Source organism: Haemaphysalis longicornis, unplaced genomic scaffold, assembly GCF_048455015.1.
Source record: "Haemaphysalis longicornis isolate Haplotype H1 unplaced genomic scaffold, Haemaphysalis longicornis Haplotype H1 scaffold_2, whole genome shotgun sequence".
Classification (NCBI taxonomy): Eukaryota; Metazoa; Arthropoda; class Arachnida; order Ixodida; family Ixodidae; genus Haemaphysalis; species Haemaphysalis longicornis.
The window spans coordinates 99,961,595-99,988,059 of record NW_027526295.1 but is presented as its reverse complement, the minus strand read 5'-3'; the positions used below and the strand labels follow the sequence as shown (position 1 = coordinate 99,988,059).

At 47.2% G+C, this 26,465-nt stretch overlaps 1 protein-coding gene across 1 annotated transcript in view; it reads left to right on the top strand.

Annotated features, from left to right (window-relative positions):
- The window catches only part of LOC144167270 (uncharacterized), a 28,745-nt gene that overhangs the window by 1,435 nt on the left and 845 nt on the right, over positions 1-26,465 (top strand). The window contains exons 2-4 of the mRNA XM_077696595.1: positions 15,860-16,011; positions 19,285-19,349; positions 26,164-26,250. Coding sequence (XP_077552721.1) covers positions 15,860-16,011; positions 19,285-19,349; positions 26,164-26,250 — 304 coding nt within the window. The remainder of the gene's footprint in view (positions 1-15,859; positions 16,012-19,284; positions 19,350-26,163; positions 26,251-26,465) is intronic.

Here is a 26,465-nt window from a genome sequence, read left to right as displayed (position 1 = left end):
GGTAGTTCTGCTTCCAGGATTTTTATTATTCTTGTATGAAAGCGAATCAATAAATTTCACTGAGTACGTTGACGAAGTGTGAATTTTAACGGCATTGTGCCTGTTGCCTATGGTGTGGGGAAACCATTCGTTATGGTAAGTGACGCTAGCCGGCTGATGGGGCACATCCTTCCTTCCCAAAAATCCAGAATGTGGAGTTGTCTATATGCGCTGTTGACTACGAGCCAGAACATTTAAGTCACTGTGCAGTGGATCAGTGCATACGTGTTCGTTCCTGTCTGTTTGAAATGTTCACACTTGTCTGTTCGTATTACACTTTATTTTCCTAAACAGATCTCTTCTACAGGACCGACCATCCAAACGTCTATGTTACGTCTCGGGCTTCACCCGTTACGTTTCCGTAAAGAAGGGTGCAACAGGAAAAGTTTTGTTTTTGCAACTAACTTCTAGGTTTACATCGTCAGGTTTCAGAGCCAGTTCTTGATTTCTTATGTTCACGGTCTCCCTTTCAAAGTTCTGGATCGTTGACTTCTTGTATACTGCCAATTCCTTGGAATAAAAGTTGGGTGCCTACATTTGTTCGCGCCGAGGAGGGGCCTGTTGGAGAAATTAACGGACTTGTTATTCCAAAAAGTACACGCTAAGTTGTCTGGCGGTCTTTTCCGCTTCAAGATCGAAGACCCTAAGGCCACTCTTGAAAGCATAGGTCAAGGAGTAATTTGTTACTGACAAAATGTTCTAACCTCTCAGCTGAAGGGGTTAGAGGAGCTTCTCGGTTTTATTAGTTCCGTTTCTTGGACTACAACACTCGTGGTATTTAGGATGTTATCTTTACCGCAAGATGTTATCTTTACCGTTATCTTTATCTTTAAAATGTTATCTTAACCAAAAGACGTTATCTTTACCGCACGGTAAAGATGTTATCTTTACCGAGCAGGAACGATCTTTTACCGAAGACCGTGAATGACCGTTCCTGCACTATACCAAATTTTCCCTGTTGGATGCCATGAACACTCAACTGTCCCATTACTCCGACCAGTTATTGAATACTTACCATTCACGCTCCACTCAAAAAAATTGGCGCTGTTTTTTTTAAAAGCATTTATGAATGTGATTTATTCGTGCATTCCGGTCTTAAACATTAAAAACATTTGTGCAGTGCCTTTGTTCACCCGCGCAGCTGGCCGCTTAAACAATAAGAAAAAGCGCCCTTACAGGAAAGCAGATAAAAACAGACTCAGTTTCTTGGCTGCGCTATAAAGAGTGTGACAAGCAGTACCAATTCCTTCACAAATCTACTCGACGCAATTTCTACACTCATGAGTTAACATCCATGATAAGTAACAACCCTTGGAAATTTTGGCGTATAATCAATCCCAAAAGCTACCCCGACATAATTATTGTAGATCATAACGGCCCAACTGTTCCGGAATCTGAAAATGCGCAGATGTTTAACAATTCATGTTTAACAATTCACTTTTCACTTAGTCCTTGTCTGAGGGTTCAGTACCGCAAGACTGGCGTATAAGGAAAATTGCACCCTACTTCAAATCCCGTGATCGTTCTTCACCATTAAACTACCCAGCCATCTCTCTGACTAGCACCATTTGTAAAACTATCGAGCATATCATACATTCACAAGTTGTTAAGTACCTAGAAGATCACAACACTTTTTTTAAATTCCAACACGGTTTCGCAAAGGTTACTCGTGCCAGACCCAATTGGCCTGATTTACTAACAATTTATATACTTCCGTAGACTCCGGCTTGCAAGTTGATGCAGTCTTAGATTTCTCTAAATCCTGCGATCGCGTTCCTCACCACAGACTACACCTCAAGCTGTCTAAATTTAACCTACATCCCGACGTTCTGGCTTGGATTAAAGATTTCCTCATTTCTAGACTTCAGTTTACATTTGTCAACAATCACGCATCTGCTTTCGCCCAAGTAATATCAAGGGTCCCTCAAGGTAGCGTGTTAGGCCTATTACTTATCCTAGTCGGCATTAACGACCTTCCCTCGTGTGTATCATCCCGTGTTCGCCTATTTGCTGATGACCTTGTAATTTACCGTCCCATTTCTTCTCATGCCCACAGTTACAGTCTCCAATCTGACATAGATACTACTGCCTCTTGGTGCTTAAAGGAGCCATGAAGAGAAAACAAAAGTTTGTCTTATTCGAAAGATTAGGTGTTTCATAGTACCCCAAGCGCTTTCGCGGAAGCAAATGATGCTTTATTCCCTGAGAAATAAGGCAATTTAAGCCAAAAGTTTAAATCTCCCGTAAAAATTGCACATTCCGTGACGTGAACAATGGCGTCATACGAGCCGGTCCATGAAACAGATACTTAGTATGTCGACTCCATATAGAACCCACATGTGGGAGTCGACCGAGACGGCGGCCATTTTAAAAATACTAGTAAAACCTAGTGCACCCGCAGACCTAGTCATGGAATCTCCTCATCCGGAGAACAAAACTCTCGCCGAGGAGCTCGGGCTTGCATTTAACAACCTCACACCATTTGAACGCTCAATGCTTCTAAGTGCACGAGCGGCAATAGTTGTAGGATACGCGGTGGACGGGAAAGCGACCATTCCGCGATAGCCACAACAGACGAACGCCCTGCCGTCGGCACCGCTGCCTCGTCAGCCCCGTCGCTTCGGACGAATACAGACTGGTACGTATGTGCCGTATTTTTATTACGGTTAATAATAGTTCAATTTCAGTAGCAGTATCGCTTATGCCAGTTGGCCGGTGTCGTGTATGGAAAGCCGTTCGCGCGAGCTCTCTGCTTCGACCAGAAAGATACGAGCGTCAATGCGCGGTGTTTACGGCATTTTTTCCCCCAAGGTCAGAGCGCGTTGACGGCGTTTTGACGAAATCGGCGACGAGCGCCAGCATGTCCCAGGAGTGAGCTAACTAAGGGTCCCTGCCGTAATCACTTCCTCGAAAATGAAGCGAGCACACTCGTACTTCCTTTAGCTCTCTTTCTCTTCTGTTTGCAAAGTTCACAAAACGTAGCCACTTGCTTCGCCGAGGTTCGTCGTTGGGCAGCACATGAAAGGAGATCTCCTAACCGGGGATGTCGCACTCCCTCGACGATTTGCCCGTACTACATGGGCATTTCAAAACGTAGCAACGAAATTTCATTGTAAAGTACTCGAACAAACTGAAGTTTTCAGTGGTTGTAAACTGGAAACGAGCTCCTAACAATAGCAGCAAGCCAACACTATTCCGAAACTCCGACGACTGTCACTATCTCATCGCTGCTTACTGTTCCTTACTCCCCTCGTTTGTATTTTTACCTTCGCTGGTTGTCGATATGACGGCCAACCTCCTGTGAAGGGATTACGATACCAAGCAAGGTCGCGGCTGTGCGTGCTGGGACGGTTCGTTGGCGCCTAAGAGCCTCGAACCCGAAAATTCGTCTGCGCAACGGCGAGATGTCGAGCTCGGCCGGCGGTAGTTTCGTACGCATTGGCGCACACGCTTGCGTGTTCGTTCGGAACTTCAACCGTTTACTCCACTGTTCTTTTTCATAAAAAGAATGTGCAGTACGTTTCACGGGCATTTAGCTCGCTATGAAAACTGTAAGCCCTGCCTAACCTGCGTTTGCTTTTGCCGGCCTCCGCCAATAGCAGAGCATTCTCGAGTGACATCATAGGTTCTGTTGCGGAAAATGACCTGGTGGGTCGCATGGTCATTTCCTTTTTTCCTAATTATGTAGCTTATTTGAGCGAAGTTTGCGTTATAAGTGGTGTCGTTATGGTTCTAACGAGGCAATCTTTCGAATGAACCAAACTTGTGTTTTCTCTTCATGGCTCCTTTAAGATGGTTGATGCCGCTGAATTTATCCAAAACAAAGCAAATGTCGCTCTCAGGTGGAACCCCCCATTTTGTAACTTCTTATACAATAAGTCGTAATAAAATAAAGGTAACGAACACGTACAAATATCTTGGTCTTCGTATCAGAAATGATTTAACGTGGCACCACTGCACTAACATCACCCTTGCCTCAGCAAATAGCTCATTAGGACTACTCAGGCGTAATCTAACACAAGCCCCATCTGACGTAAAAAGACTTCCATAAGTCACCCTTATTCGTCCAAAAATAGAATATGCCTCTGCAATCTGGAATCCTCATCAAGCGCAACTCACAAATACCCTCAAGTCATTACAGAACCACGCTGCTCGCTTCATCTTTTCTGATTATTCTACATTTTCAAGCGTCACAGCATTAAAACAGCGTTCTGAACTGGATAAGTTTTGCGTTCGTCGCGCATATGCTCACCTGTCCCTTTTCCATAAAATCTTCTTCCAGCCAACACCCCACAGCGATTTCTTTCAGCCTCCATCAGCCATTTTTCCACGCAGTGATCATCCCAACAAAGTTAAGCGCCCACTATGTCACTCGTATTTGTACGCACACTCATTCCTGCCCCACACCATATCTGACTGGAACGCTTTACCCTCACATATAGCAAGTCAAACTGACATAACTAAATTTCAAGAGTTGCTTCGCCAATTGTGATGATTTCAATTGTATTGTTCCTTGAAATGAATTTTTGTGCACCCACCGCTCCTCTCCTTTTTTGCCCTTCATCACTTTTCTGTATTTAACTGCATTTAACTAGCTCCGCAGAGTAATTTTCTCGTCATCAGTAAGTGCCTTCTTGCGCAAGCGCAACCCGTTTATTTGTTCAAATTATTTTTTCCTAAAACACAGTGCATCCCTGTCATATTTTGTAGTACCTAAATTTTCTTTTTCCGTTCTTTTCTGTTTTTCTTTTTTTTATAGTTCCTAAGTTTTCTTTTTGTTCTTCTCTATCTTTTCTTTCCTTTTTGTATTTTTCTAATACAGCTTTCAACATGTATTTTTTCAGGGTGTGTATGCTCCCCCCCTGTGTAATACCCTCCATTGAGGGTCTTTAAAGGTAATATGAAAAAAATAAATAAAATAACAAACACAGCTAACGCTTTACTGCGAATTGGAATTCGCAGGCTAAACACTCTTCCACTTTTTATTAGTTTCTTGAGTGCTTGATACCATGTTTTTTGTTGAACGTGGAACCCCACTGATACGTCCCCCGGACTTACGACGACCCGTTTCTTACGACGGATCAGCGTCGTCCCGGCAAACTCCTTATAGAAACAATGCATTAAAAAACCCGATGATATGATGCTCGGGTGCACACGGTCCCCTTAATACGACAGACCCTGACGTGGACAAACCGGCGCTTTTCCCATATTTGACGCCGCTTCGCCGCCCGTCTTGACCTTTTTTATTTTTAGCCCCCATTTGACGCTGCTTGATGTGCAAAGGTCCGCAGGCGGGTCAGACCACTTACTGAACAGACACAAGCAGGCAGGAGGGTACTCGTTAGCGGGAGTTAGGCTGCGAGGGTCCACGCTGCCGCAGTGCGGCAACGCGCCAACGGCGAGAAAAGTTCAGCTAGCACGTGAAGCGTGAATTTGAAGCTTTTGTTGAGCGGCTGACGAACGTGGAAACACTTACGATGCAGCCCCACGGCGATGACCGGACTGCTTTCCCGCCCGCTTGATCCAAGTTTTTGCCTTTCACAAGGCTGTTCCTCCCTGTTTCTCTGCTCTACTTATCAAAAGCTGCGATGTCAGTCTGCTCTTTTTTTTGCTAGAGTGCCTCAATTCACGCGCATCTGCCGCAAGGGCGGGGCAAAATACAGGAGGCGATGGGGTGAGACACGTACCCGTTGGCATGGCCATTATGGGTCCCTCGCTGGCCGCCGCTGTCGGTCACTGTAGTGGGTCCGCGCTGTAATTTTCGCCGCAACACGGTTTGCTCGTGAAGGTTGATTTATCTTATCTATTTCGCATTGCTGGGTCTTGTGAGAAACGAAAACAGACATGTTGAGCACTAAGACCCAATAGCGATGGCACGGGACCGTTCAAAGGATGTCTCCACCATGTACGGCAATGCTGTTTTTAAATGCAGAGCATTTCTTTAATTCACGATGTCACCCGGCGTTGGCGTGCCTCGGTGTCCGCAACAGCCGTTCCAGGTGCGCCCTCTCCCCCACTCCTCCTCTCCCGCATCACACTACCCTCCTCGCTCTCAAAAACAGGTCCGCAGCCATCCCCCTACACTATATAAAAAATAATACTTACCGGCGCCTGGTTTCGATCCCACGACCCTGCGGGCGGAACGCAAGGTACATGGTGCTCTACCCACTGCGCCACAAAGCCGACACAGAATGGAAGGCTACGAACGCGCCTTATATCCTTGACTCATTCAAACTACGTCAAGAAGCTCCTGATACAACGCATTCACTACCGGTTGGCGGAACGCGAGGTACATGGTGCTCTTACCACTGCGCCACAAAACCGACACAGAATGAAAGGCTACGAACGTGTCTTATATCCTTGACTCATTCAAACTACGTCAAGAAGCTGCTAATACAACGCATTCAATGCCACCAACTCCCCAAACACTAAACGTTAACGCAATACACCCATCCCGTATGCGACGCATTTACTCGAGTCCCCCTCGCCGGGAGATGGTTTTAATTTTTTGTTCATGTCCGCCTTCTACTTTCATTCGTTTCACTTGGACTTGGCAGTTTTACACTCGCCTATTCCTCTCTCAATTTGCTCGACCACGTCGGCCTTATATCGCGTAGCGCGCCGCGCTTGGCTGGCGGGCTAGCTGGACGCCATAAAGGGAAGGGGGCATAACAAAGGTGTTGCTTTTTTTAAAACTAGGATGTCAGTAAAGGTTCGTAAATGGTGCGAGAATGCGCTAAATATAGTAGCTTAAATAAGTTCTTAGCCATCCTGTCGCGTGAGACCGTCTACTAGGCCGGCATTTACCCCACACTGGTCGTACGACACCCCGCGGTCATACGGCCCTTTCTCGCGGCCCCTTGAAAGTCGTATTATCGGGGTTCCACTGTACTACATTTGAGGTGTACGTAATGCCAAGGATTTCGACATGGGTAACTACTGGAGTGTTTTCTTGATGGACCTAGACCCAAAACTTTACTTTTAAAACAGTGCTGTTTTGCTCGAACTAGCTCGCAATACTGCTTAGGGCTGTTTAGAACAGGAACTACGCTGTCCTGATCTATCAGGTACAGCGTGACATTTTCTGTCACTTGCATATGCGGTTACTTGCACTGTTCCCGCTTCGAACACCGACGAAAGCCTATAATTCTTGTTGAGCAACATTTAGGCTTTCGGAGCGACGTTTTTGCCGCCATCTTTCACGGCTAAGCATGCACACATTACCTATTGCCGGTTTATGCTTCCACTGGGTGTTGTGGAGCGAGGAGGGAGTGCACGCGCAGGTATATACTTCATGCCCTCAGCAATAACAAATCGGTTTTGCTGGTGGGAGATTTAAGCATGAATATATCAAGGCCGAATGCGACCTGCCGGCTCTCCTCCGTGGTCAAGGGTTGATGTGTTAAAAAAAATAGTAAAAGGCCTGCGATGCTGGAGAGAAACGGACAGCCCCATGTTGGTCCAGCAGCATAAAGAACGAGCCCTTCTAAGTTTCATTCATGTAATCGCCTAGGGAGTATGCTCAATCGCAAAAAATGACAAACAAACGTGCTTTATTTCGTACACTCCATCGACTGTGTCGATCTTCGCTGGTCATCCTTCTTGACAAAGTGAAGGGGCACTCAACTTTGTTTGTTAAATGCTCATTGATATTTAGATGTCCCTTCTGTTAGTGCACGGATGGCGCTTAATTGACGTATCGGTGAAGGAACAAGTAGTAGCTTGCAGACAGTTGCTTGTTCAAGTACAAACCACATTGATTTCTTACGAATTGGGAACAATACAACATTCACGGAAATATAAATCGAAATAAACGCAACTCGCATAAAAGCGAGTTACGTCATTGTTACCGGCAGTTACTGTATGTGTTCTGGCCATTTTTTAAGGGAGAAACGTTTGCTAAAGTTAGAGATCCGCCTTTCGAGGTGTACACACCTCAAATACGTACACAACCATATTTTAACTAAAGCAGAGTTGACCCATTCCCCACTTTAAATGTTTTCTACACTGAAGCTAGGCTTTAAATGAAGCATCTTTCATCCTTTCTTCACGAATCGGGAATTTCGCATGCCTTCTTACACCATATGTAAGTTCAGTTTCCTCAGATGTGAAGTAATACTGGGGATGACCTCATATGCGCCAGAACAGCAGGGTCTTTGTATGGCAAAGGAGTTTTTTCTGTGGTTCCGAGCGCTGTTCCCCGATATATACTCGTTATTGTCTTCCACAAATATGACGATCTCCAGGTTTAGGGCAGCTTGCCCGATCTGGCTATATACTCACACTATAGAAGTATATCACCATGATATGATGAACACGTGAGTGCTTGTTACCTGCAAACTGATTTTGGCGCTCCTTGGATTCAGGTGCCCCTGCTACAGTGAAATAACTTCACTAGAAACCATTGTCTAGTAGCTGTCTTCTTCTTAATAGAATCATAATCATCATGATCATCATTAACAACCGCCTATTTAAGTCCACTGCAGGACAAAGGTTTCCCCTGTTGACCTCCACCTCTTCTTTCCCGTGCAGCCGACTCCATTCTTCGCCTCGAAATTTTTTTATTTCTTCTCTTCATGGAGTTAATGGCCTTCCCTTTCTCTCTAGCCCATCCCTCGGTATTCGTTCTGTGGCCCTTCTGGTCCACCTGTGGTCACTTCTTCGTACCACAGGGCCGGCCCAAGGGCCGGCCCATTTTTCATAACTTGCACTATGATATATTCTATTCTAGATTGCTCAGTAATCCAGGTTGCCCGTTTTCTTTCCCTAATCGTTACTCCTAGCATAATCCGGTCCACGGCACGTTGGACGGACCTGAGTGCTAATCGTTTAGTAACGCGCCAAGTTTATGTTCTGTATATAATCGCCGGCAGGATGCATTGGTTGAATACCTTTCTCTTCAGGGATAGACGTAGCTTACTTTTCATTAGTTGTGAGTGCTTGCCGAATCCATCCCCCGCCATTCCTCTTTGCGCCTGATTTTCTTCGCGTGGACGGGATCACCGCTGACCATCTGGCCGAGGTAGTAATATTCTGCTACTTGTTCCAGTATTTCGTCACCTATACTGAAACAAATGCGTTGAGCATGTTTATTTATAATTACTTTGTATTCATTTATATTGTTGTTATTGGTGTTCTGCAGATTCACTGACCAAAACTACGTCTTCCGTAAACATTAAGTAGTTCGTCTTCCCCGTTTAGCAGTGAACCTAGCTTTTCCCGGTCAAGCCTCCTGAATACACTCTCCGGACATGCTGTGAACAATTTTGTTGAGATGGTATCTTCTTCCCGCAATGCCTTTCGCGTCGGGAAGTTATCACTTTGATTGTGAGCTGTAACGTTGCCCCTGGATTCCTAAAGCATGTCTAGGATTTGTAGGTAGGTCTCATTGATTCTTTGGTTCGTTAATGCGTCCATCAGTTCGGCTGTGTTCACTGAATCAACTGCTTTATCATTCCAGAAATATAATGTAAAGCGGCTTTTATATCCTGAGCATTTTTATTACTTTGCTGATTATATGAACGTGACCCATTGTAGAGTATCCATTCCTAACCCAGCCTGTTCCCTGGCTTGACGAAAGTCTACCATAGTGGTTAAGCTGGAAACAATTATCTTGGTACACAGCTCCTATACAAGTGACAGAAGGCTGATGGGACTGTTGTTCTTAAGAATGTTTTTATCTCCCTTCCAGTTAATTAAAAGTGTATAGCCGTTTTTCTAGGCTTTGTGCACCATTAAAGTCCTTAAACATTCCCAGAATAGTTAGCAAGCTTTTCTAGTATTATATCGCCACCCTCCTCTGGAAGGTATATAAGTATGCCGTTATCACCTGGCCCTTTCCCAGTGTTGTACACGTCCTCTAAAACAGGAACAAAAGCTCGTTCCTCTTTCCTTCCCAATTTTGAAACGAGTTCCCGTTGCAAGTTCCTTTATTGCGAAAGGAACGCGTTCCAGTTCCACTTCGAAAATTGGAACTTCTCCTTACATTAACGTTACATTTCATTTTTAAAACGAAAGTATGGTGTCGGATAATCCAGAGGCGAAATAAAGTGTGAAATTTAAAACTCACACCTAACTACGTATAATATAGGGATATGGAACCCGCCGCCAGCAGATTATCTGGAGATAAAAAGAATTCAAAGAAACGCTCCTAGAAGAATTTTTTCAGAGAGCACCGGACAAACTCCAGACATATCTAACTGTGATTTTGGTGCTCGTCTATTATGGGTGCAACACATATCGTACTTTCCACTTCGGTCTTACAAATGCGCAGTTGGGTTAGTGCACTTCAGATGTGCAGATAGAAAGTTACTCCCATGCCGAACATCATTAAATTTCTTGCTTAAAAACTGCGTCGAAAGGAACATTACATAGGCATTTATGAATGATTATTCAGAATTATAGATTATTTAAAGTACTTTACAGGGCCTTAGCAGAAAATTGGGTTAGAGGGCTACAAAAGTGAAGCTTTGCTTATCATACAGCACATATTTGCGAGTAACAAAACACAGCACAACAAGTAATGGCTATGAAGTTCGCAATACAAGTTTAAGTAGGAAGACGATAACCAGAAGAAAAAAAGTCAAAAGCGTAGTCACATATGAAATATACGCGCAAGAATTACAAAGTATACCGGACACAATCAGTGTAGTAGATAAAGGAAACAAACACAGATAGCCAAATATGGGGACACGACGCGCAAATCAGTTGCTGTGGTTAGAAATACGCGTAAGGGAAAAGCGGAATAAATAACGCGGAGCCTTATAACGTGCGCAAAAAACATTTACAATATAAACAATCAAACCCCAGGTTGAAACCGACACACAAAAGAAACTCTGAACGCTGGCCGTCCACGTTCGGGCGGCCTCTCTCAGGTATTGGCCATACGGCACGCGACGAAATAACGCCCAAAAATGACAAAATTCCTGTCCTTTGCCAACACGACGCGTGCAGTACAAAAGGACCCGGCACTCCCGCCGACTCGTTCCCGCCAGATCGGCGACAGACCGCGCCGTGACGAACTGCGTGCGTACTCTGTAATTTTGAGCTGTCCAGCATCCCGAGACTCTGCTGTGCGCCCCGCCCTATTGTTAGCCGGTGACCCTTCAAATGACACCGCGAGCGCAACTCCCAAGACAGCAACGCACCCGCGCCTCGCGCGCACTAATGTGGTGACAATATACAGATTGACAGTATACAGATATACAGACAATATACAGATTCTCGCGGCTGCGCTATTCACCCGCCGCACGCCACTTGAGCTCAACCGACATGAAAGCAAGCACAAGCCGCGGCCCGCTGCGTGGTTATTCTTCCGCCTTAAACTTTCGAGGAAGCACGTTCCGCTCAAGGTCCATCTTGCAGGAAGAGAAACACAGCAGCGAATTATGGATTTTGATACTCTAGCCTTGGCATCAGAAACAGCCAAATCCTAGCAGTGTAACGTTTGCAGAAGGAACGCCGTTCCTGCCGTTCCTTCATGAAGATAACGAGTTCCCGTTACAGTTTCACCGACCCTTAATAGAACGGTGGCGGTCCTCCGTTCCTCCGAAAAGGAACTAGTTCCAGGAACGCCGTTGCGTAAAACACTGCCCTTTCCCTCTGTTCGTGTCCTTGACTGCGTTTTCTACTTCCTCCTTAGTTTTGGCGGAACATCGGAAGCTAAGCCTGTAGGATTAGTAGTTACCTGGTCCAACGTCGCTGGCGTATAACCTAGTGTAAATCGTTCCGCGATATTTATTATCTCATCCCTATTGTGTTTAATGGTACCCTGTTCATTTCTAGGTGTGTACATTTTGTCTCTGCTAATTCCTAGCTTCTTCCTTTTGTCAACGTGTCGTCGATGACCACCATGTTTTGCGCACGAATGACATTTGTTTTACTTCTGATTATCAACTTTGGCAGCGCCGCTAGTTCAGTTCGATTTGCCATGGTCGACAATTTAATATTCTGATGCTTCGCAATCAGATCGTTTGTTTGCTTCGATAGTTCTTTAGTTGTTTCCTACATGGTGCTTCTCTAATAGCCGCTGCTGAATCCGCGATTCCTGTTATTAGGATGTCATTTAAAGTGGCAACACCGCCCTTGTTGTTAGCCCCCAAAAGCACGAATTTGTTCTGAAGGGTTATTTTAAACTTCTACCTCCTGTCTGTGACTGACTTGATGCTGCGTTTCTTACTTTTTTACTAGTATCCTTCCTTCCTTTTAAATGCAGAGCATTTGTATAACTCACGATGTCACCCGTGCGTCGGCGTCCGCAGCAACCAGCCTTCCCCTACACTATAAAAAGAAAAAGAAATAACAGTTACCGGCGCCTGGTTTCGATCCCACGACCCTGCGGGCGGAACGCAAGATACATGGTGCTCTACCCACTGCGCCACAAAACGACACAGAATCAAATGCTACGAACGCGCCTTATATCCTTGACTCCTTAAACTACGTCATCAGCGGCGTGCGTTGGCGACTCAGCGGCGTGCTAGCGGCGTGATAGCTGCGTGGTGTACACGAGATAGCACCAACCCCCCAAACACTAAACGTTACCGCAATACAACCACCCCCTATAAAGCGGGTTGGCGCGGGCTACACTCCAGTCAACTCCTGCGCTCTCTTCTCTTGCGTTCGTCGGCGGTCGCAGTTGATAAGCGATAGAAGCAAGACCTTCAACTAGTACCGCGACGCAATCCAACATCAGCGTCGCGGAACCAGTACAAGACATCGTACCATCGTCCTCGTCGACGTCGGCAGAAGACAAGGCGGCAATGCGGCGCGCTGCCGACGCCGAACGCAAGCGTCGTAAGCGTGCCGCCGACGCCGACAAGTTGACGTTACCTACTTACGTCTCTCTCTCTCTCTCTCTCTCTCTCTCTCTCTCTCTCTCTCTCTCTCTCTCTCTCTCAAACCCGACTACCACCACCAACAACTACCACCAACAACTACCACCACCACCACCACCACCAACCCTACCGCCACGTAAACGACCCCAATGCTCTTCATTTACTCGTGTCCCTCGCGCGGGGGCATGCGACGGAGGATTTTCTGAGCTGTAGCCTCACGGTACACCACACCATCCTATATTCACTGCGCGAACCTTTCTTATCCCTCCATGTGCTGCGCAATGGCTGGGTGGTCACGCAAAATTAGGTTAATTTCATTTTTTGCCATCCCGTCAAGGCTGTTCTATGTCCATTTCCTACTTACGCGTTTGCGGAAGAATGTGTTGATTATTTTTAGGTTATTTCTCTCGGAAAATCTAACCAGTCTGTCTCCTCGACTGTTGCGAGTGCCTATTCCAAACTTTCCCATTAATTTTTCTCCTATTTCGTTTGCACCTGCTTTTGCGTTAAAACCTCCTATTAAAACTGTGAGCTGTGCTGGTCCCTTATTCCGTGATGACTTGACGTCTTCGTAGAAGCTACCTACGGCCGCATCCTCGTACCTAGCTGTTGGTGCATTAGCTTGTATTACCTTTAACTTCTACCGCTTGTTAAGCTTCATAACTATGACTCCGACCCTTTTGTTAATACTGAATTTTTCCACGTTCCCTGCTACCTCCCTCTTGATCAAAACAACTACCCCGTGCTTTTTTCTGTTCGCGAGGTCCGCGACAGCACAGAATCTACCCCCTAGTCAGTTCTGTGAAGCCTTCCCCTGTTCTTCTAACCTCATATGTCCCAATAATATCCCTTTTAACGTCCGAGAGCTCCTCTACTAGCACGCCTAAGCTTCTTTGGCTAGAGAAGCTTTGTGCATTGAACGTCGCCAAGTTCAAGTTCAAGAGGCGGCCTGTCCGCACATATCTTCTTAGCACCTTGTGCTGTATCACTGGCCCGACCGCCGTTGTGGTCATATGTTGTACACTTGCTGGGGACTGAGGGCCCATATTTGGGTTGGTCATTCATGAGGGAAATAGGCCAGCTGCTACAGTCAAACCCGGTTATAGCGAACTGCAATCTGCACCACGATTAGTTAGATATACCCAATAGTTCGAAATAGCCAAACCCGTCTATAACGAGTTTTTTGTTACGAGTTCGCAATACGCGAGACCCATCCCCCCCCCCCCACTCACCCTTTTCCTTCTGCCATCCCCGCATGCAGAAACGAACACAATAAACTATGCCATTACCATACAAAAAACTATTTATTGCAAGCAATAAGGCTAGTTTGGTCTGTAAGTACCCACTTTCCCAAAAAGCGCTGATTCTTCTTTTCACTTTCTTTTCGGCGGAATCAACTAGCACAGAATTCTCTACATGATACATCATTTGCATCAGTTTCCGTCCATGTCCTTCAATATCGAAGCAATATTGGTGGAGCACATTGACTGCCGAAAGCGCTTCATTAAGCATCGGACGGCTTTAATTCGTGACATCCCCTCCGCCTCTTGGTGCCTCCAGCAGCACCATCACCCGTGAATATATACGGTATCGGCGCCGGAGGGCTCACAGTGAAGAGAACGTCGTCGTTCAAAGTCAGGCAATCTTCCAAGGGCACTCCTTTCAGCACAACATCGGGAGCGTTGGCGAGCTCTTCTCGCAGTTCATCGATGCTTCCATATTGGTCCGGACTCACTGACTGGGAGGGTTTAATCACGAGTCAGGCGCGTATGAAATAGTTCAACAGCTCCCTCTAAGGCTCAACACCTCCATCGCAGCCAATCAACATTTTAATCGCCGCTTCGAGACCATGCATTGCGGCAATTCTATGAGCGCTGAGTTCGATATAACAGATGTGAACTTCGTTATAAGGAATATGTTTCGCGAGTATTTTCGTAACTGATATTTCTGTGTTCGACACATAGCATATTTCGCTGTATCCGGGTTCGTTATAATCGGATTTGACCGTGTACACCAGGGCAGCCAGACCATTCTCTGGTAAGGGGGGGGGGGGCTGTTTGTGTCCCAAATAGCCTTACTAGTGTGGTGCAACCTATCTCGTTAAGCCTCTGATCTATGCAGAATGGTATTTACTTCGGGGCCTCGCCACACTCCATACCTTGGATATTTTGCAAGCTTTAAAATTGCTTTGTACAAGCAAGGTAAAATAGGGTAAGCGTAGCTATCCGTTCCTATCATGCACCCTATGTTCTCAGACGTACTTGAAATGGTATTTTACACGCATATTGGAACGGGGCAAAGTAAAAAATTTCAATGAATAGCAATTTGCCTTTCTTTATCGCCCAGTGTGGACCCCAGTTAATCTAATTAAACAATTCCCAGCCGGGTTGAAGCGAAACGTCTCAGTCTGGGGCTTTACACATGTGGTCACAACATTGATAAAACAAGCAAAATTGCTTTGTTTCAGCCAGAAAACAAATAATTGTCTAAATAATAAATGTGTTAATACTTTCAGTACTCGCTCTATTTTTTTTCTTTATATGATAAAAATGGATATATAGCATATGATAAAAATGCGGAGATTTCTGTCCTGAAACCTGAGTCAAAGCCCCATTTCAAACTGCATCAACCATGTCAGGAAGGCGCAGTTGGATAGACACCAGCTTTGGAAAGCGAGGTACGCAGGCTCGATTCTTACCAAGGGAAGCGTTTTTATTCTTGAGATGCTTGATGAGGTTTTTAAAGAGGAGTGTAAAGTTGGCTTTTCTGTAGTGCATTTCGCGCGGCTAGAGACACCACCAGTGAGGCATAGCGTGCTTCCCGTTAAAAAATCAGGTCCTAAAACACTGTGCCGCAAAGACACATTTACTACATTTACAACTTTCGTAAATATGTTTCATGTGTAGGGAAGCCATTCATGTGCCTTCTGACATTCTATAAGCGGAGTGCTGATGTCTGGTCATCAGTGCCAAGGTTTTGTTTCACAGCTGTTCGACCATTTCGACTACGTTGTGGCCATCTTCGACCAGGATGAGGATGGTGACCTCGACTGTGTAACCAACGTACGAACCCAGCTGGACATGGACGTTCCAAGTGCCACTTACGTTTGGATGCTTAAGGGTATCAACGGCAAAGAGAGGTAACCAGACCCCCAAAACGCAGTAACGAAATTGTAATTTACACTTCACAGCCCAATTGTGCTGAAAGATTTCACTTGTGTCGAATGTGATTATTCGAAATGCCGTGTACGAACTCAAGGGGGAGTATTCAAAAGCGAATGGGACCAGTTCGTAATTTTTAAAAGTCTGAATGATAATTTGTAAAGGTTTGGCACTCGCGGCTAAATGACTTTACCTACCTTAAAGCACTGGTAAACACTAGAGAAGGTTGCTGGCATTGGGCTGTTTCTATAGCCGACAAGATATACACTACGCTTCCACCCCTTTCCGTCAGGTGATATCCTATTTCTAGATAGATGCAAGCCAGCCACTTCTGATGCAATATAAAAAAATAATTAAACGTGTTGATATGCCACGCGCTCCGCCACTAAACCAACCTACAAGATACTGAACCATTTTTCTTTACGGAAATAATTATCAGAATCAAGCCAAGATAACGTTTAAAGGCAACCAGATACGCGGATGTTGCAAAAAAAAATCGCGCCAATCCACCCCGTGAATGTGGTTTGAAAGCAAAGCTGTAAACGGCAGCCTTAACGATTACCCATGCGACGTCGCTTAAAATTACTCACGTCGCTCTACAAATAGTAAAACCAGAGAGACGCGAAATGTACTTAACCACACCATTTATTACTTCAAAGAGATATTCTTGGTAAGGTTAAATCAATGCATGATGCATAAACGGTGTTTGGTGGAGTTGTATTGCTGTAGCACAAGAGTGGAAACTTCTTTATAAAATTAATGTAAGCTCCAACCCGGTGTAAGACGATCTGACTTCTCCGTCTCTGCGCCGCGGACGAAGGCGACGAGATTTGCGGCAGAGAAGGAGGAGGACGAGAAAGAAATACTTCTGTTCAGATTTCTGAACGACCCAGAGTGCAGCCCTGGGGAGTGATTCCTACTTCTGTGGGACCGATATGCAGTCCGCGCGGCCTATGTTCTGTCCACCTGCTGGAGCTGGGTAGGTAGAAAGGTCCTGGACAGCAGCATCTCCCATTGCTCTTGTTGGGTACTTCACGGAAAGAGAGGAGGGTGCTCAGGGCTAAAGAAGCATACCCCGATTACGGGCCGGAGCGTTCCTACTTCTGAGCAAAGTTTACATTCAGCCTCGTAGCAATTCGTATACATTAAGTGAAGACGCGTAGGCTGTGGGAAGGACCCGGATTGTATGAGCCGTAGGGTAGTTTGTTGTTCTCTGGAAAGGTGTGTTTCTTCGTATCTTCACCTCTGAAAAGGCGAAGATATGGTCTGTCTCAGAAGGCATAATGCTGGGTTATCTCCCTGAACATGAGAAGCGGGTGACTGTCCTCGTGCTGCTCCATAGCACTGGAGGTAAAAGCGCACGCTTGTTGGGTGGGCGCATTTTTTGCCCTCCATTTAGGTGTTAGGGGGTGTCCACATGAGCTGAATGGAAGCGTTTGGGGAGTGGCTTTTAACACGCGCAGTGCAGGTCAGGACACCCAACCCGACTGGTAATTCCAGTAGGCTTGCTGGGTATCGGTTACTACCCTCCGAACCCCTGGTTGAGTGAGATCCAACGTGACGGCTGCCTCTCCTGCTGCCGTAATTTCTTGGGTCCTAAGCGAGGTACACGCTTGGAGGTAGCCACGATGGAGGTAGCCACGTTCTGGAGGTAGCCACGATGATGGCGTATTGCTGCCCTCGATGTTTGGAGGCGTCAGTGTAGATAACTGCATGGTCCCCACCGAAGGTGGTGTTTAGCACTTGAGCCCGTGCTTTTCGGTGACCTTCGTCATGTGAGGGGTTCATATTTCTAAGCAAAGCGAGCATCTTTAGATTTGTCGCCAAGGGTCTGGGAATACGTCAACCGGAGTGACATTCTGGGCTGCCCACCCAATCTGGTGAAGCATGCGGTTACCCACCGCAGTTCTGAGTCGGACCTTCTGGTTATAAAGATGGCCTTCTATCAGCTCTTCCACAGTGTTGTGGAGCCCCGTGCTATGCACCCTATGTGTGGATGCACTCATTAGAAGACCAATGGCCTGCTCGAGCACATTTCGAATCATTATATAAAGCATCTCTATGTCTTCTTTGTCGAGAAGAAGACAGGGGGTTGACGTAAGTGACGCTCGAGAGGACAAACGCTGCAATTAATCGAAAGGTAGCGGATTCCTTTAGGCCTCGCTTCTTGGTGGCAACTCGCCTGATCATGTGTATGATTTGATTATTGCTGTTTTTGAGGCACTGCAAGGAGACGTCACTCTTGGTGTTAGCCTTGAGATGTAGGCCCAGGATCTTGATGCTGGGGCTTGGAGTGATGGCCCGGCCATCAAGGAGTATTTTAATGTATTCCTTCGTTTGGCTTGAGGGCGAACGACAAGAAGCTGTGATTTTTTACGCGAACATTGGAGGCCACAGGTTTTAGCACATTGGTATACTAGAAGTGAGTTGCCATGCATTGGTGTGAGCTTCATTTAATTTTTGTAACTCTTTGCACATGAGCAAGGTGCGCACAGGGCCGCTTGACGGGCGTGAGTGGTCGCGTGACGCTTCCACGTGGCATTGAGCGAGAACGCAGGGGGTAAACCCGTAGATTTGCTGGGCGAGCACACCACCCGTCTTCCCCGTCTTCGCGTGGGCTCGTAGCTAAATCGGTAAGACAACGGGCTCTCGCTTTGTTAGTCTATTAGTACCAGGTTCGATTCCCGGCGGTGCCAGTAAATTCTTTTATTTGTTCGCTGGAGTTTTCTGGTGACACCAACGGTCGCGAAAGAACCCTTGGGGGGTAGAGGTAAAAAGCTTTGCTTTAAAAAGTTCGCACTCCTGAGATCCCAACCGAGGCCATTCACACAGAGACCCGTTGCTAAACTAATTGGGTTACTGAAGCCGACCAGTGGGATTGATTTACGAGTTGCTTTGAACAATACCAGGAATGTTGGGAACGGACTAGTAGGTGGGGCTGCGTGCGTACAGGAAGTGGCTGCCCTATCGGTTATCGGTCCGCATACTGTGCCACCATAAGGAGCCTGCACTGCATGGAAATAGCAATATGAACACAGCTCTATCAGAATTATTTAAGCAGTCGCTTGGTTGCGTGAGGGTTTCCACCGCCCCCCCCCCCCCCCCCCCATGTGCTTTTGCCGATTTGACTACACAAAATAATCTACAGGCAGTATTTCCGAACTGAAAATATGCTTAACCAGCTCGTAGCTTAAGGTTTTTAAAATGCTTTTTTTTTGTCTGACTAATGACCGTTATTACCGCTCTTTCAGGAGGAACGCGACTCTACATATGTTTGCTGGACATGCACAGGACGAGTCTCTCTTTACCTGGGACGGTAAGAGTGACTACTCCGCTGAGCGCCGTCGACGCGAATACAATATATGTCTACCCATAGATATATTATCAAGTGGAATTGTCCCTGCTTCGGTATTTCAACCCCAGAGCAACGAGCGTATTCACTAAGAGAAGTTTTTACAAAATATCGCATCTCAATTCAAATTAAGTATTTAAATATACCTTTAACAATTATTCAGTATAACAAGTATTGTACGCTTTCAAATTGTTATCAAAAGCCCAAACCTGCTTGTGCTGCGTCATAATTATTTCTGAACAGGACTGGGAAATGCGCAGGCATTATAACTCACTCACGCATCAAACTCACTTCAGTGAGAAATGGGGTGTAACTTAACAAAGTTGGACGTGAACTTTAAAGCTGTAAAGCAACACTACTACCCATTTACCGGGCTCTTAAATCACCGGAGCTATAATGTGGCGTTTGAACTTGACTCGTAAAGGGTTCTAGTTTGATTTAATCATTATTACAAACGCTCCACCTGATTGTACCACAAAGTTTTTGGTAGTACCACACGAGGAACCATGATGCAATATATAGGCTCAGTAAAAACAAAAAAGAGGGACTTCTTGACAAAATATTAAGGTGGAGCTATTAGCCCCTCGGTATTCCGCATTTCTAAGGCTGATGTCATGGCTGAAAAACGGATATGCAAGCGCTTTTATTATAATGGGTGATATTTTTCTGACGCATGCAATCCACCGTGCTGAAGTCAATGGCAATAGAACGCAAGCCGTGTGACTTCTTGCGTTCTGTTTTTTTTTTTCTGTTGGCGTGTGGTAATAGAACGCGTCAGAGACAATGATAATTGACCATCCGCAAGCAAGTGTTTGCTATTTTGTAAATGCACTTTGCAGAGACCAACGCAGTGCTCCTAATATCAATCCTCCGACGTGTGCGCCCCGCTGAGAGTATGCCGCTATAGTTAAAACTCTCGAAAAGTACCGTGTCCACCATCAGCTGCAAAGTGAAAAGAAACCAGTTGTCGCCTGCAGCAAAGCTGAAAAACATGCCCTATCAAAGGCCCGACGCAAGCCCCAAGCCAAGGCTTGGCTCAACCTTCTAGAACACCGCTCAACCTTCTAGAACACTCTGCCCAGCGTCCCTAGTGTGATCTTCCACGTGCTCTTCTCCTCGCCACTCCACATGAGTTCTTGCCTCAAATTGGAAGCCGACAAAAGCTCCCGCTACAAACACCTAGTTCGTGAAGCACAGATTCTGCGAAACCTGGACGTCACCCAGCGGAGGCCACTCCTTCGCCTCTACAACCGAGTGTGGAGGGCGGGTGTCGTTTTGGCATCCTGGCTGCTGAGGCTGGTATCACCCATCCTGAAGGTGGGTAAGCCACACGGGGAGCCACCATCTTACCGGCCAGTGTCTCCGACGTCGGTGGCCGGCGTCTTCATGGAAAGCACGGTCCTGGCCCGCCTGCAGTGGATAGCTGACCAGCATGGCGTCTTCCCTGAGCAGCAGAGTGGCTTCAGGCAGCACCACTGCACTGGTGACTCACGGGGGATGTTGTCTCCATGCTGGAACAGGCGCGCCACGACGAGGAGGTGGCCTATTTCGCCTTCCTTGACACGGGCTCGGCGTTTGGCTCACCAGCATCCTGGAATCCTTGGACGGCATGGGCGTCGTGAGGCACCTCAGGAGCTATGTACAGGCGTTTTTGGCTGGCCTTATTTTTCGGGTAAAGGTCGGCCGGGCGACCAGCAACCCAGAAGACGTCCTCTCTGGGGTGCCCAGCCGAGCGTGCTGATCCCTTTCCTGTTCAACTAGGAGTTCGCTCCCCTGGCAGATTGAATTTTCACTGGGCTCTGGTATCCAGTGGAAATTGCAGTCTGCGCGGATGACGTCGCCATCTGGACGGACAGGCCAACAAGACAGCTTTTCAAGGTGAAGGCGTGTTTCCAGGAGGTTGAGGGGCTGTTGCAGACTTCCAGAGAAGCCGTGGCCTGTAGCTGTCCCAGGCCAAGACAAAGACCATGATGTACCAACCACGTGGCTTCCAGGCACTCAGGACAACATCCCCCCCCACACACACACCCTGAGCAGCCAGCCGCTCCCGTGGTGCCTGAGGGTCAAATACCTAGGGCTCCTCATTACGACCTCCTGACCTGGATTCCAGCGGTGAGGGCACTTCAGCAGCGCATGGTGGAAATCCAACGGGGCATGCGGAGGCTACTGGCGCAAGGCCATGGCTGCTCGCACTCCGTGGCCCTACGAGTGTTTCATGGAATGGCGTCCTCGGCCATCCTGTATGTTCTGCGACTGGTACACCTGCAGCCACTGCGTGCGGTGGAAGGAGCTCAAGATGGACTAGCGCCGAGCCATACGTCTCTGCCTGAGCCTCCCGAGCCCGTCCCCAGCTGCGGCTAATTACACAGAGGCCGGCACCTGCACTGTTCAGATGCAGGCCCAGCAGACGGGGTTGCACCACATCCACCGGCTCCATAGCACACCAGATGTGGCACCAATCCTGCAGCACTATTGCAGCCGCCTCTACTCACAGGTGGGCATGCTGGCGCCCTTCTACGAGTCACATTGAGCTTCCGCAGCGTCCCCCCTCGAGACCCCCCCCCAACTGCACCGGGCGAGCTCTTCGCATCAGCACCACACTCCCGGGGATTCGTAGCAAGCAGTCAACACCAACTGAGGCTATCCATCAGGAGTTTGCTGCCTTGATGGAGGACGAGACGGCCGGCCTCCTGCAGCTCGACTCAGACGGATCCATGCAACCATCCTTTGGCAGAGCTGGAGCTACCTGCACGGCCATGGAGCTTGGCACCAGTCGAGAGGTCTGCCTGCCCTTCCCCGCCTCCTCCACCCATCCATAGCTGGCCCGGCTGCACCTTGCTGCAGACACACTCCTGGAGAAGGGCAACCAGATTCAGGGGGCCGTCATCCTCACCGACGTCCGGCCCCCTCCCTTCCGACTGCGCGAGGCTAAGCAGTTAAAAGCTCCAGCGCCTACGTGGAGTGGTCACTGGCGCCGAAACTTCACCAGGTGCAGTCCCGCGGTTGTGACCGGCGGCTCCACTGGTTGCCATCTCATGACGGCATAACCGGCAATGAAGTGGCTCACGCCATGGCCAGAGGTGCTGCTCGCCAGTAGGGGGTCTTTGCCTCCCGCGACCTGAGGCCCTTCGACGCTCCACAACCCATCCTGGCGTAGGAGATGGAGACGATGCTTCCGGACCCCAGGGTCATCAGCGGCCGAGCTCCACAAGTCTTGCCCACCCGCATCAGCAGGTATGCCCACCACATACTCCTCCGCATGGGGGTTGGTTGCTGCAATGGGGCAGCATGGGTGCACCGACAAGGCCGCCGGTTGTCCCCACATGTTCTGACTGCCCAGAGCCTGAGGCTCTGGAGCACCTGCTCTGCTCCTGCCGCCAACACGATGCTCCAATGGCAGATCTACCGACCGCACTACAGCGTCTCGTTCTGCCCAGTTACACCCTTATGGACCTGCTTTTCCGAACGGACTTCAACTCTATCTGGTCCTGGCCTTCCTTGAGGAGAGAGAACTCATGAAACGGCTGTAGCACAATGCCTGCCCGCCAGCCTTACGCGCTTGTAATATATTTCTTTATCTCCCTCTTTCTCTGTCCCACTTGTTCTCCCCTACCCCCTTTCATACCCGCTCGCCCTTTCCCCGGACTGGGTTGGATGCTGGTGAATTCCCAACGGATTTCAAAATATCCCCAGTCCACTTCTTTTCCACTTAAGAATAAATCCCTCAACCATGCACTATTTTGCGAAGGAGGTGGCCGCCGCTTCGAGCGTGTGCTAACTCGGTCCACTTTGAGAGAGATGTGAAAGCCTGCGCTCAAAATGATCCAGGCCTGCCAATGATGAGAACCTTCAGCGGAAAGTTCGGAAATCCACTTTAAATACAACAGCCAGGCATCCGACGACGGGAGAGATGGGATGGTAGAAGAGCGTCACTCCAGAAAATGAGGAACCGCGAAGCGAAAGCCTCCGCGCCGCTACTCATGATCGAATACGACGACTTCGCTCCAATCCGGAATATCGGGCCGGTGCAGCAGCGTCGAACGTTCAGCGAGTTTCCGAAGAACCAAAGTTTCATTATGACCGATTGTTCATTTCAAGTCCGAGGGTTCATTGCTCTTTGGAATCTAACAACGGCAGCCCGCCGAAAAAGTGACCGAGTCTCGAAGCATAACCCCGCAGAAAACTTCGCCGAGTGCCCTACCATAACTACGCATCACCTTAGCCGAACCAGGAAAAAGCTGGGTGACACTGCCAGCTTCGCTGTTTGCCCAGTCTTCGCACAAATAGTGCCAAGCTTCCCCAATTTTTTAGTATTAAATCATATGTTACCCACTCCATCAAAGTGTACTGTCCTTGTCTTGCCTCTCCTATTGTGCAGCGTGTTTTCACTGGTTTTTCCCTGAACATCACGAACCAACAGGCCCAGACATCCACTTTACAAGGAAATAACCAATCAGCTTATTACAAGACACACCCAGAAGCCCGTGTACGAGCACTTCAGAAATTCTTCCTAAGCTCTTCCTGCACTGAGTAAATTAACGCTTCCCCTTGCCCATAAAAACCAGCATATGCCACAACCAGCACGGAAGCCGTTGGCAAAGAAGTGATGGTTGCTTTCTTTCAGACGTCACAGGGGTTGAGGGGAGGCCGAATAGGAACCTTGAATAAATACAATCCATCGGGGGTTATGCAGGCAGTCTTCTCACGGTCGCGTTCACCTTCTTCGATCTGCTAAACCCCGCTACGCAAGTTGATCGTTGAGAAGTATTTGGCATGGCGCAGACGATTCAATGAGTCCTCAATACGAGGTATACATCAACAGCCTTCTTGTGAGCTTGTACAGTATTCTATTTTCCGCTCAAAAACGGAGAGTGTCATCGCTTTTTGCACGAATACAACTGGTTGTGCCAACGGGCTCGTCGACTGCTGTAATACGTCGTCCTGAAGCACTTCTTTGAACGGACTAAGAATTGCTTCCCAATCTTTCGAACAGACTCTCTATGGATGGTGACGTTCTGGTCTTCCTCCTTCCTCTGTAATAACGCGATCTTTGGTGACACTTGTCGGCTGGACCTCAGACGAGGGAGCAAAACAGTCATCAAACAAATAAATTGTGCTCAGCAGGAGGCGCCTTTCTTGGTTAGTATAGGTAAAGGTTGATCTCAACATTCATAGTCGAATGCGAAGCCATGTGATGGGTCGCGTTTGTTCAAGTGTCTTCATCTAATTCAGAAGAACTTCTTGCTGGACTAGTTGGGGAACAGTTGCCATGATTTGAAGCGCAACAAAAAACACGGATCAAGAATAGAGTAGACGAGACAGCCGCTATCTCGTCTACTAACTATCTCGTTAGCGCCTGTCTCGCCTACTCTGTTCTTCGTCGGTATTTTTTTTTTGTTGTTGTTGCGGTTCAAATCATGGCAAGTGTTCATCTGATGTTTCATTTCTGGCAATGCCAATTGGCCGGCGCCGTGCCCGACTTTGCCCAGTTTCGCTGTGGCCGTTTTTCTCGGTAGACATTTCGCTCCATTGTGGGACACATAAAAAGTTAATTGAATCGAAGAAAAATTGACATCATGAGACTAGCGGGAGAGGCTATAATGAATGGGAAGAACGTATGAACTGAGGGGAGAAAAAGTTACATAGTATATGTTTGGCAGAAAACTTGACTGTGTTTGACGACGTGTGAAACAAAGCAAGCGAAAACGTGTTCAATTTGCTTTAGTGGCTGTGACACTGAAACTTTACTAGAGTTCAAGACGTTTACCAGCGCAGTGTGCCTGATGCGTGAAGATCACAACCCCTTTTAATGGTTTTTGCGGGCATGAAGCGCAGGTCAAAAGGTATACGAGCCCAAAGTTTTGATAAACAATATAAAAGTTCGCTAATCTTAACCTCAAGGAAAAGCCATCTCATTTGAAAATTTGAAAACTTCTAGCAAATGAAAGCTAAGCATTACAACAAAACATTGCTGTTGGGAAGCAGGAGGGCATGTCATCAATTTAATCCCTGAAAACATCTGTTACTCCTCTCTGCGTTTCTTCTCGAAGGCAACATTTCGCACATTTTCCTCTGGCGTGCAAATGAAGCGGAAGGCCTCCTCTTTGTTCTCATCAAAACTCACGAAGAAATGGGCGGCATTGAATCCTAACATGACTTCCAAGCGGACGGTCGCCATGGCGCTCCTTCGCCACGTCCTCACCGGCATCGACCAGTTATTGCCCTTCACGACCTAAGATAAAGGAACCTCATCTCTCAGCGAACCACATACCCTTTCCCTCGCGAATTCTTCAAAGTAGTCCGCAAAAAATACATCTTCCAAATGGCGTGGCTTTGGTGCTCTTGATTAGGTATGCTCAAGTTTACCTTAACCCTTCGTTTTTCTTTGCGTTCCGGAGGGGGCACAGCATGAACGAAAGCGACGCAGCGCCGTAAGTAGACAGCGGATGCGTTTCTTTGAACATCTACCACTCGCGAAGCTTCCGGCCTGGTGGCGCATTGTCCAAAAAATCCATGGCTGAATCTTTTGGCATTCCAATGCACGTGCATTCGTATATATAGACATCTATGAAGCTTGGCTTGACAAATTGGAACAGTTGGAATTATCTAGGAACTCGTATTATAAAGCTTAAAATGCAGTATTCTGTGTTATCAAATAAACCTGTCATATTTAATATTGAGGGTAATAAAAATTGATACATCAGGTGCTTCCGTATTTCACAATTACTTAGCTCACTTGAGTATTGCCTTTACCCTAATTTCGGCTAACATGTTTCAGATGAATCAGCGGTAAACGTGGCCCACTTCCTTTACACCGACTACAAGGACTGCGTAGTAGTGGATATTCCATTCAACAACATCCAACGTGAGTGACCCAGCTTTTTTGAAATGACGACATACTGCGTTAAAGCGATACATGCTGCAATTATTTATTGACTGAACGTATACAGACTGCCGTTTAATTTTTTTAGTTAAGAATTTGACCCTCTCAAAACGTAATAAATTCATTAGTAAGGAAGAAAAATACATGCTGTGTATCAATTGAACCCAAAATATTAAACAATACAAATACGCGTTTGT